Source organism: Athene noctua, chromosome 1 (genome assembly GCF_965140245.1).
Source record: "Athene noctua chromosome 1, bAthNoc1.hap1.1, whole genome shotgun sequence".
Lineage (NCBI taxonomy): Eukaryota > Metazoa > Chordata > Aves > Strigiformes > Strigidae > Athene > Athene noctua.
In genome coordinates this window covers 31,225,218-31,238,223 of record NC_134037.1, presented here as the reverse complement: position 1 = coordinate 31,238,223, position 13,006 = coordinate 31,225,218, and the positions used below count along the sequence as shown (strand labels likewise).

Below are 13,006 nucleotides of genomic sequence, written 5' to 3'. Positions count from 1 at the left end.
CTTCATTAGAAAAAAAAAAAAAGCCCACTATGAAAAAGATTTTTTACAAATCCCTTCTAGCAGTGGATTAGACCAAATAAAAATACTGTTTTGTTCTGGATTTCACAATGATTTTTGTTGTTGTTGTTGTTTTCTAGTCAGAAAAAAAATCTTGCTTAAGTGATTGATTTGTTATTGGGGAGGTAGATGTGAAACAATGATTACTGACCTATTTTTTCTTGTATTATAGACTTAAAACCTTGTGCTTTCAGTCTGTTGTTCTTGCAGTGTATTGCAAGATTTTGATTATGGTGCTATTCACATCTATATTGTTTGTTCCGAATAATGGGGAGATAACTGTCTTCTAGAGTAACCTACAATACTGTAAATGACATTTTGAAGCCATAATATGTACACTTCATACTGTGACCATTGATGTTGGTTGTAATCTTTAAAATAGTTGATAAGACATTAAAATTATTTCAGTTCTGTTTGTTGAAAGTCTAGTTGTAAGAGACTGAAAATAGCAGGTTGGTTTATGAGTAGAAGTGAAAATCTTGGTTTCTTATGGATATATCTGCTTCTCTCCCAGTGGTGGCTCTGATGTTTTCTAGCTGTGGGTTATCAACATGCAAGCAGTGACACTAGGCTTGGTGATGGCTGTGTGCCACCTGCCAGCACTTTGTAGAAAGGGCAGCAAAAGGGAAAGATTTTAGGGAGGCTTGTGAAGTTCTTCTGAGAGCAGGCCAATTATCCCCAAGGTAAGATCTGCGCCTGATTTCTGCTGTAATAATACTTGATCCTCAATATGTCCCTTATGGTACTTTTAAAAAAGCAAAGAAACAACACAGGCTTTAGCTCAAAGAGAACCACAGACAGCTGAGGCTTTTCCTGATTTTTTTATATATGTATGTTTCTATACCTTCTGTGAGAGAATCTTTTCTACTCATCTGCTGATTGCAGTAAAAGTTAAAACCTCTCTCCATTATCTGTATGTTGTTGAGCTAGCCTACATGTTGAAAAATCTGTCACTGTCAGACAGCAGTCACACGTGTCTCGGTTCATCTCGTTAAGCTAATATTGTCATTAACAGATCTAGTCATACAGTGTGTTAGATGTTAAAATCCACAGTTGAACATGAAACAGCATCCTGGTTTAGCAACTATTTATACTTTAATGATAATAATAAACCAATTTCCTGCACTAATTACATTCCAGGTGCCTCCTATAATTTAAATAGGTTACTGCTAGAAGACTCTACCCCCCTTTTCCCTGAGTTCTTTGCAGACAATATGTGTGTGAAAAGATGTAGGGAAATTATTTTTAAATGTACAGTAATGAACTAATTTGTTTACTGGTTTATGTGTACTTTTAAGAAAAAATCATACAATATATGCTCTTCTATTCCAATATATATATAAGCATAGAACAACACTGCTCTTGTTGCAGGTGTGAACTTTTCTAGAAAATGAGTTGTGAGTGTTTATTTGTAGACAGAAAAATACTTTTTCAAGGAATGAGTGAACAGACTAACAAATTAAAACAGAAATGTTTGAAACTTCCAAGTTTGTCATGCTCCTCTTCATTTGTAGATATTTTGCTTTTGTTTTGAAATGGACTTACTTAAATGATACTTTTGAGAGACTGTTGGAGCACAGATGTTTTACAGGCACATACCATGGGCCAGTGTGAGGCATAGTCCACATTGCTAGGCACAGTCCAACATTCTAATCCCTTCTTTCTATGAGGAGCTCTCCAGAACCTCTTTTTTTGACCCATATGAGTCATAGAAAAGGGACAAAAATACAGCTATTTGCTGGTGTTCAGTGAGTTTTCTTTTATGTAAAAATTTTAGAATAGTTTAAAAGAAACTCTTCCTCTTTCCCAAGAGATTTAAAAAAGTGTGTGGTTTATGTATTTTATACATGTAGAAATTTTATTTGTATTACCTATATATATCTCTTAATATATAGAAAAAGAAAATTATTACCATGTATATAACCTACTATTATCCTTGGATAAACAAGTTTCATACCCATTTTCCCCAAAGTATCCAAATACTGTGAAAATAAGTAAATAGTTTATATTTTTAAAAATGGATTTTGCTTCCACTTCCCATTAAATAAGTCTATATTTGAGAATGTTGCTACTTGTATGATTACAAATCTCTGAATTTCACTCCCTACTGTAGTCTTGGCTTCTTTATACTCCTCTAATTTCTAAAGATCTGTACTGTTTGTGCATATATATATATTTTGAAAAATGTAGTGTGTAAGAAAATCTTGTATGTACAGATTTTTTTGTTGTTTCCAACTATATCTTACAAGTCTTGCACAGAATGGAGAGAAGAACGGAAAATTAACAGAAAATGCAGGCAATTGTCCCCTCTGTGGAATGAGCAGGGAGTGTAAGTGCAGATCTCACTACCAACTACATTGCAGACTGGCTTTTGAATATGAAGGAATTAAGAATCAAAACATGGTTCAGCAGGCATGACTGACACATATGTGAGGAAAGGAAAGATAAACAATAGCAGCAAAAGGGAAGCAGCTTTCTGGGCAGAGGATCTGTTTTGCATCCCTTTAAGGCAGCTAAATTCTATGTATGTGTTGTGCATGTCTGTATGTGTATGTTTAGGCTAGAAGTGTAGACTCTGTGAATTATAGGAGCTCTAAAACAGCCATGATTTTCTTTCAGAAGAATTTTATAGTCTACTCAAAGCTCTGTGTAAGCATGACAAAAGAACAGTAAAGAGGGTTCATTCATAACTGTAGTTTTTCTTTGCTTGAAAGACGCTTGTAGGCTGTGCTGGCAACGGTTCTGGATGTTAACCACATTTTATTGTTGTCTAACACGCCACATTAAAGAACATTTCAACTTTGAGAGAAAAACATGACTATAATTCTCTGCTAGTCATGCAGCACAGACTTTTTTGACAGCATAAAACATAGGTTCACTGAAACTGTGGGTATGTTATGTGGAACCAAAGGGGAGGCATATCACAGTGAAATAGCATGTCATCTGGAAATAGAAATAATGGCTTAAGATCATTGTTCTCATCTGTCTTTAATGTATTTCAGCTGAAAAGTCTAAATAGAAAATACAGTAGAACATGAGACTCATTTGGAAATAAACTAAAACCTTTTAAAGGCTGATTAAAAATATGAGGTAGGTTGTTGTAATTAAGGGAATAAAGCATAAAACTTATTGTTTTGCTGTGCCTGTCCTTTAGAACTCACTGGAATGATTGATCTTATTTTAGAATACCAAAGAGAGTGGTTGACATGACTCATTATATGTGAAACCTCAAAGAAATGCAGTTTTTGGAGATAAAATATAGAAATGTAAAGAAAATGAAAGCTGAGGTACTTTCAGCATGTTGTGAGTAAAGAAAAAACACTGCTATGTACATAGGCCACCGGAGACAGAAGGCTCTAAAAGAGTTAAAAAAAAAAAAAAACAGAAACAACAACAACAACAACAACAACACGGTATCATATGACTAATACTATCCATTAACACTGCTTTTATATTCTGTCAGATTTCACCAAACTAGGGAGGCATGAATTCTTTGTAGATAGGACAGCAAGCATGTTTCTACTGTGGTAAACTACCTGCTTCAAATTAAAACCATTTTCTCTTATCCTCCTGTCATTCCTGTCTACGAAGAGTCTGACTGCATCCTCAATAACCTCCTTGTAAGTACTGAAAGGCTGCTGTTACGTCCCCCTCAAATCTTCCCTGAAAACTTCCCATCTTCAGCATGAACATCACGTTGGACCCTTACTCTGTCATGGCAATTGTTTTTCCTCATGTGAAGCTTTTTTTGCATTTAGGAACTTTCAACAGTGGTTGAAATGCAATCAAATCACATCCTTAACACTGTGCATAGCTATTGGTAATATGGACGATGTAGTGTGTACCTGGAAAAAATGAATTCTCAGTGTTAACTGCCATCTAGGTACAAACACAATTGTACAGTAAAAACAGTGAATGAATGAAGGAAGAGCAAACAACAGTTTAGTTTTTGAAATCATTTGTTGGTATTAAGTGCAAAGTTTGGATACACTGTAGTTTTAACAAAATATTTAGCAATAAGTGACAGTAGTTAGTCATTGTTTGAAAATCTTCTTCAGGGTGCAGAACACTAATATTTTACTGAAGACATAAATTCCAGCTAGAAATGGAACACCCACTAAGCAGCCTTACTACTAAGAAAGACTGGCTATAAAAATCTCCCTTTTCTTCAGTAGTCAACTTCAAGACAAAACTAATACTAAAAATATTGACTTTTTGTCCAGGTATTTCCTATGTTCCTCAGAAAGTGAAGAAATAAGCCAAGAGACAACATTTCACAGCAAAGTATCACAGCTGCATTTAATTTGTGCCATCGTAATTAGAGAACTGAAGATTTATTTAGAATTAAGAACGAAATCATTAGTTTCAAGGTCATTGAAGAATTGTTACCACCACTAATGTCCCCATGAATATATTCACAAAAACATTTGTTCAACTTTCTGTATGTGCTGTGTATGAATTTGCAGGAGAATTAAATGGTGGGGAGGACTAACTAAATGTAGTGATGTTTTACCTGACTTACTATCTGTAATTCTTTGAAGTGTTTGTACTGTTCTTTTCTTCAAGTTTCAGTGTTTGAAGAGCTTGTCCATATTATACCAGCACGTATTGTGTTAAATTCATCTCACTTGCAAGATCTTCCTGCCATGCTGTTGCCCAGACACACTTGCTCCTTCTTCACTTCTCTTCAGGTTACAGCACACCTAGTCTAAAGTCCTCTTTATCAAGTAAACCAGCAAAAACACTCTTGCTCCACCTCATTAGATGTGTCAGCAAAGCAGCTAGGCATTTTGCTGAATGAGTTAGCTGCTGGTCAGGACTTTCCCTTTTGCTGGTGGGACCAAGGGCCTCCATGGCTTCCTCCCTCACACCCAGAGCTCTGCAGTCGCTCTTGATGCATCGGGTTACGGTGGCAGCATTGTTGGTGCCCACATGGAAGACTAGCAACAATTAACCATGCGTGGTCTGTGTAAAGCTTGTTAGTCCCTGTGCAAAATCCCAGGTCCTGTCCCTGCCAGGCAGCAAGCCTCTGGAGACATCAGGTTGGACTGGCAGATTGGCACCTCCATACCCTGCTGAAGGGAGTCTTCAGTAATGACCTCACTTGCCTTTGTCCCCTTCTGCAGACACAAACTCTGGTCTGAGCTGGCTCTGGGGTCTCCTGAAGTATCTTGTTTGCCTTTAGTGATACAATGGGCAGCTGCAGGTCTGCTCATTGATCAGAAACTGTCCTGCTGCCAGAAACCACAAGCTCCACGTCTCAACAGCCCACCACCTCACCCCTACCTGCAGGCTATGGACTTCAGCTAGGGCCTTCCTTTGTGTGGCTCAGCTTCTTTCCCATACACATTTCTGCAAAAATCCTCATTTTCCCTGATGGTGGTCAGCTGCCTCATCTCTCCCCACAGCTCCCTCACCTGACAACACAGTATTGTATCCCCAGAGCACACTGAGAGGCTCAGCCCCAAGCAGCAGCAAGGGGCCTGGAAGGGGTCGTAGTGCACAGGGTGGCTGTTGGCGCAGCCACTGGTGAGGCCATTGGAGGGGCAGGGTGCTGGGTCACTGCTTATATTTTTGGCCCGCTTGCCAACCACTCACGGAAGGTGGCAAGCAGGGGTGTATGGTAGGCCATGAGCACACCCTGGCTGAGGAAGCCATCGCACTGTTTATGGTGGGACCTAACAAGCTGTTCCAGGAGAAACATTGCTCCTTGCATGTTGTTTGCATAAGCCTGAGCCGTGGGCAGCGACTGGAAGTCAGCTGTTGGGCTGGAGGGGTCTGTAACCAGCCCAGTGGAATAGTCCTTGCTCTGACATTTTCATTTCACTTTTCTAAATTTTTTTTTCACTTGGCATTCCCCAGTTTTAAACAAACATAACTTTCTCATGACCATAATTTTATATTGCTTTGAGGGATCTTTTGCTTCTTTATTAAAAAAAAAAAAAAATTCCCAAATAATAAATTAATTGTTCATATTTTTCATTAGACAGTCCTTCTTACAGGCAGTGATGACTTCTCTTTGAATGTTGTAAGGTTTTTCTGATTAAAATAATAGTAAATTATGTAAAAATGTGTCCATGAAAGAGAGCAAAACAACAGCTTGAACAGGAGTATTTTATTTCAAGGTGTAACATACAAAAAAGAGTAACAGTAGAAAGAAGAATATTATTATTATATTCTCTGTGCCTGAATACATCCAAACTGTGGGGTATGTGTTAGACATAGAAATACCCAGAGACAGAATCTTCATTGTCCACTGGAGTGTATACTCATGAGCATATTGAAAGTTTTTATTATCTCTACCTGCCTTTAAAAAACACAACTTATAGTTGTCTAACTCTCAAGAAGTTTCAAATCTGAAAGCCTCCGTTCTGAAGCTGATGCAGCTGAACCTCATTGGAATGGAGGAAACCCAACTGGCAAGAGTTAACAAAGCTTGTCAGTTGGCTGGGTTGCAGGCTTGGCTGCGTATGTGCTTACCGTTACAGCTAGATCTAAAATCTTTTAAAATTCTGACATTAATGTGAAATTGTGTAAACAGAAAAATGCGGACAGCTGTACATACACAGGGGAACGAGCAACAACTGTAAGGATTTTATAGGCCAAAGGGCTTTCCTGTTTCTTAGGAAAGCAAATGTTAGACATTCAGAGTGAAAGATAAAATACAACTTCAATTTTTTTTTCTTTTTCTTAAAGGCTTGGGTGATGAGCACTCTGCTTTAAGACAAATAGCAATCTAGGAAGCCAGCTCTAGAGGTCAAATGAAAAACCTGAATGTAATTGTAGTAGAAGGATTATAAACAAAGCTTATATTCTATAAAAAGACGTCATGTACTGTTACAATGTGAGAATCTTTATAGGTAAAACCATAGCAGTGGGTTTTAATGGCTATTGTGGGAAGGTGTGTAGACATTTGTGATTCAAGTAGCACTTTTTTATGGGTTTAACAAAAACCTGGAGCTTGCTAAATAGTCTTCAGTGCTTTACCTCATTAACTCTTTCCATATTTACCGAGATAGAGTAATTACAGCAATGTTACTGCAGCTGATTCCTTTAAAAAGCTTTCTAGTTAGCAACATGAATATCTTTCCCATAAAAAGCCAAACTGGCCTCAAATCCATGAAATAATGGAGTATATTGTCTTGCAAAACAGCATCACTTGTGCCATAGGAAGATAAAAAGACATGGATGGCAGTGAGAATAAAGTACAATTTTTGTCTGTAGTGCTCTGTGTATTTACTAAAACTGTACATCAAAAGTTAAAGGTAGACACCACTAGCTTTTACTTGTTTGGTCTTTCTTGAAGTATAGTAGATAATCCAGTCTGGCCTCAGTTACTAGAGTTATAGTTTCAGGAATCATGAATAAACTGCTTTATTTGCCTGCTCACTTTTATTTTCTCTTCACAATTACAGATTTTACTCTCTTGCAGTGAGATCTAGGGGCTCAGATACCTTGTGTTGGCAAAGCACCAAAGAACTGATATAATTTTGACCTGTTCTCATGTGTCTACTTAATTATATGCTGAACAATAAAATTAAAAAAAAAAAAAAAACAACAACAAAAAAACAAAAACAAACCACAAGAAACCAAACCACCAACAAAAAAACAACTCCATAAAACTGAGAGGTACAGAAAGTATTAGGACTGCAGGAAAGAGATGTTCCATACAACTTTGCTGTCTTTTAGTCAACCTGATCTCCTAAGTGAAGTCAAGAAAAAGGGGTGGTTAGGTATGAGTTTCTAAGTAGCATGGGAATAACTGTGTGGTTCCATGAGAGAAGAAAAACCATTTTCAGGGGCAGTTCAGGGCAAATGGAATGAGAAGATTTAGTGCTCAGTAGCAAGCTCAGGAAGGAAAACAAACAAAGGTTAGGGATTGGAGGTAATCCTCTAAAGCTATGTCTGCCCTTTCTTAAATTGTCCTGTCTCTAAAATGGAAGAAGTTTTCTCTGCAATTTTCTATGTTTTGAGGTTTCTGTGTTTACACATATAGGTTTATATTTCAAACCAGAATTTTTAGGGTTTAAATAAATTTTAAATTATCAGGTCATCTTTTTTGCATCACTGGTCATTGATTATTATTGCTTGATTTTTTTTAAATTTGTTTTACTGCGTGCTGCATGTGTACATATATTACTGAATTGTTTCTGTTTCTCTTTGCATGTCTTCCTGAGAATTTGTTAAAAAGAACTTTGTTCAGGATTTAATCACTGTGACTCTGACCTTGTAAATAGGTTTCTGAAAAGTCATGAAAGGATAAAATTCAACATAGTCTTACAGCAGTATACAGGAGTGCACCATTAGTAGTTTGTAATTTATCCCAGTATTGATATTCAGAATTTAAGCCAAGTCAAATGAAATTATTCACTTATTATGTGTTATGCATTGTATCTAGTTTCACATTGTTGCACTGACTTTTTTAACAAGATGGGTGAATTGTTAATATTTCTTTAAATTTTTATCAGTCTTATAAATTTAATCAAACAAATAATCATATGCTATGTGATTCTTCAAGTGAGACTAAAGCACATTTCTGCTTGTTCAAAAATCAAAATACCATAGCTTGCTAAAATGAAACAACTAAACTCCTTGTGTTACATGTGTGGAAGAGTACATATATTTTTATTTCCTTATGAGCAGATAAATATACTGATCTAAAACTGAGCTTAAGTGTTGGCAAGTTAAAAAACCTAACAAGTACATGACTGCATTTGTGTGTTAATGTGTACCCATGTGCATGTTGTATACTCTTGTAAAAACACAACATGTGAAAGAAAAAGGAAAGGATGAAAGTGGAAATAAAAAGAAAGAAGAAACAAAGGAAGGGAAAATAAGAGAGTGAGAGAGAAAGGAAGGGAGGGAAAAAGAAGCAAAGAAGAGAAAGGCAGAAAAGAAAAATAACGTAACAAAAAAAGACAAGATAAGAAAGAAAGAAAGAGGAAGAAAGAAAGAAAGAAAGAAAGAAAGAAAGAAAGAAAGAAAGAAAGAAAGAAAGAAAGAAAGAAAGAAAGAAAGAAAGAAAGAAAGAAAGAAAGAAAGAAAGAAAGACCCCCTTTAAGTGTTCTTCCCTGTCATCTGATGGGCTTACAGCCATGTATTTGCATAGCTTTTCCATTTAAATAAGAGCTGCATCTGCCCTTGTCAGGAATGATTGGAGGTTAAGAAGGATCTAGATAAATCGAACAGACAAGCTAGATGTAGTAAGAAGGAAAATTTTCATCTTCCACTCTAGAAACATCCCTTTGTTTTAGCCAGAAATAGTTGACCTATTTAAGATGACATTGTCATAATTAAGTTGTGGAATGTCTCCCTCCCTTTCCGTACTCTGTGATTTCTGCAAAGACTTCAAACTCATTCATTCTTGCATAAAAAACTATGTGAATGCTTAACTTTGAAAAAAAATATTCTTGACTTATGGGAAGCCAAAGCTGATATATATGTACGAAGTGCTACCATCTTCATAGGCTTTTCTTAAAGGCATTGATCCTAGTTGCCTGCTCAATATAATTTGACCTAGTTTTAGTCTAATTTTAAAAAATCTCAGTGTTAATCTTTGACAGAAGAAAATTAACATCAATTTTCAGATTCATGTCTTCCTCCCTGACAGTTATAAAGAGTATCCTATATCTTTGTTACCATTAGCAGAATAAAATAGCAGTGGGTGAAGAAGAAAAATGTGTTTCTATATTTATATGTCTCAAATTTCTATTTACAGATTTTAGTTATGCTCGCTATTATGGGGATTCTTACCTGGAATTTCAAGGGTTGCATTTGAACATGCAAAACTTCATTCACTTGGAATTTAAGACCTATAAAACTCATGGACTCCTCCTGTATATTGAACAGAGCCCAGAAACAATAGGACATTTTTTAATTCAGCTTTTCATCAGAAATGGCACCTTACAGGTAAGGCATCAAAAATCTCCCAATGAAGGAGAGGTTAGGATCTGTAAAAATGTTAATTTTTTTTTTTCTGTATCCTACTGTAGAATATAATAGGTAGAGCTGCAGAGTCTTGAGATTCTCTAGTATTTTACGGAAAATAGTTGTCAAACTTGTTATCTATTGGGGCAAATTCATGGCTAATATGGTTAATATGTCTCACAAGTGGTGGTGTTTGAGGAAAATTGAATAGTGATTATAATTGGAATGTCTCATATAAAAAGTACACATTATAAGACAAAAATAAAGAATGTAGATTTTGTCTTTACAGGTGGTATGAATAAAGGTATTCTATTTCATATACAAAGCCTAAATTAACTGAACCTCCTCATGTGCAAGTTCATTAAAATTGTTATAAGGGAGGCTGTGGAACTGAGTGAATTTTCATAGGAAAATTAACAGTGTAAGGGAATCTAGTGAATCTTTGTTACCATGTATCTCTGTGTAGAAACCTTTTACTTGATCTATCATGTTAATTCACAGTTCCACAGGATCACAGAGAAACATTTACTGGGCTTTTGTGGATGAACTAAATAGGAATACATTTATGTATAAACTTTAAGGAGTAAAGTGTATATCCCAGTATATATTTACCTTTGGCAAATTATTCCTTTTCTGAAGAAAAGATAAATCTTGAGCTTTATGAAGAGATGGGCAGAGATTAAAGAGGCTACAAAATATATTAAAGAAATGTTACTTTACTCATAATGCCTTCCATTTTCCTTTTCAAATTTCAAAAAGTTTGTCTGTAATTATATTCTTCTGTAAGGACTCTGAAATAACTGTTAGGAACAGCATATTTGACTTATATTTGCCTTCATGTTTAAAGAACATGATCATACTAAAAAGATATATAAATTGTAGATAAACAGAAAAATAAGAAATATCCTTTTACTTTATTTCATTATATTGTGATTTATTGTGTTTTGTTATATTGTGACTATCTTTATCGAGAACAAATGACATTAGTCAGGGGCAGAAAGTTATCCAAGGTTTAGAAAATGTTGATGGCTTTAAGTCCATCTCACATTCATGGTAAAGTAATGATGCAGAAAAATATTTTTCTAACATATCATAAGCACCATAAAATATGAAAGTACTTTAATTGACAAAAATCTATTCAGAGATCCCAGTGTGCCATGTTAAAACTAATTGAATTCACTTAATCATTCACAAAGCTGGTCAATTAAATGTAGATTTAAAGACCAATGAACAAATGGTTCTAAGCTCACAATCAAACTACAATTACAAGTAGACAAACCATGAAATCAAGTGCTTGTTCACATTAGTATAGGAAATTAAATGGTGTTCCAAAATGCTCAAGCCTGCATGCTACATTATGTGTTTGTAAGTGTAAGGAAGCCATAAAATGTTGAGTAAAATTCACCCATGGCCAATGTTAATTTCAGCTGGGTTGCAGATGGTCAACTTCTTAGCAAATCAGACCCATAATATCTGATCGTACAATACACAAAGATTAAAGCATTTTCATGCAGACTAGAAGGCATATATATGTGCTTGTATATTTCTGGCACAATAGACTTCCTGACCCAGATCTTCAATGTAACATTAGTTTTTCTTGATACACATGACATCCTTCAGTTTTTTATGAAACACTTTGTTATTTTTTAAATTTAAGTTTCTAAGCCTATAACGGTTTAATTATTAGAAATTATGTGATAAAAGTGTTTTTCCCACTCTAGTATCAGTTTTTATGTGATGAAGCATCAGAAGTCAAAAACATCACTACTACTGCTAGAGTGGATGATGGACAATGGTATAAAGTGCAGATTAGGTAAGTTTTGTATTTTACTGTTCTGTGTGTTTATATTTGCTTTGAAAATCAACTGGGTTGAATAGTTAGTAAATTCCAATGATATTATATCTCATTAGCTATAACTGATACCTGAACATGTGCAGTAAAATCATGTTATGGCAGTATGGGCTACAACACATCCTTGGAAACACTGTTTAAAACTTAGTACAGTTGGACAGTGCTCATCACATCACTGATGTGCTTAATGGAAATAAATTTATTCTCATTGAAATCATGTACCATAGCAAACAAACATTCAGGCAGGGAAGCTGCTGTGCAGTAGGTCCAAGCTACTTAGTCCACAAAATAGTTGAATTTCGCACAATGAGAGTGTGACTAATAAAAAATCTTGGAGAACAGATAGAAGCAGTACAGGTAGAAGCAGTACCATGACTTTTGTTGCTGTCACTGATTTGCAGCTCATAATAGGGTATATTACTCCTGTATAAGTAATAATGCTTGCAACTGAAGGAGGATAAAATGAAAGGAAAATGAGGTAGGTAGTATGTTTTCCATATTCTTTGTATATATTTGTATCTAATGACCAAAAGTCTGTACTGTTAGAATCACAACTCTTTAAGAACTTGACAAAGAAAATTTTTGTTTCACTTTATAGGAAAATTAGGCATGAAACCTGGTGAACTCTCCAGGTGCTTAGTTGCCATTAGACATCTTAAAATTATGGCTATATCTGTTCAAACATAGCTAAATGAAACACTTCTGCAGGGCAACTACAAGTGGAACCCTAGCTTCTATGGGAAAATGTAGTGGTAATTATATCCATTATATTGTGCCTTGCTGCCTCGGATGTGTCAGTGAATAGTCAGTGAGAAGGACAACAGTTTGTTGCTGCATTTCAGCTATCAACGTTATAATATTATTTTTTTTTTTCCAGCATGGTAAACCAGGCTCAAGCTCCAAACCACACAGTATTCTCTAAAATCTTGAATAATATACACAGATCTGTTTATTTCTCTGTTTTTGACTCCCTCACAATCACAAAATAGAGGAAATAGAACTGGAAGAGATATAAAGATGATAAAGGCACTAAGCAGCTTCTGTATGAATAGTCACTAAATAATCAAGGGCTCTGCAAGTCGTTTAAAGACAATTGAGGGAGAATACCAAAGAAGTCTAAAAATTCCCAAGTGACACAGAGAAAGTGGATAAGCACTGAAGACAGAAAAT

General features: G+C 35.5%; 1 protein-coding gene across 1 annotated transcript in view; it reads left to right on the top strand.

Moving 5' to 3' along the window:
* EYS (eyes shut homolog) overlaps positions 1-13,006 on the top strand; it is a 1,054,063-nt gene that overhangs the window by 729,135 nt on the left and 311,922 nt on the right. Inside the window, exons 32-33 of the mRNA XM_074895818.1 lie at positions 9,776-9,966; positions 11,706-11,797. Coding sequence (XP_074751919.1) covers positions 9,776-9,966; positions 11,706-11,797 — 283 coding nt within the window. The remainder of the gene's footprint in view (positions 1-9,775; positions 9,967-11,705; positions 11,798-13,006) is intronic.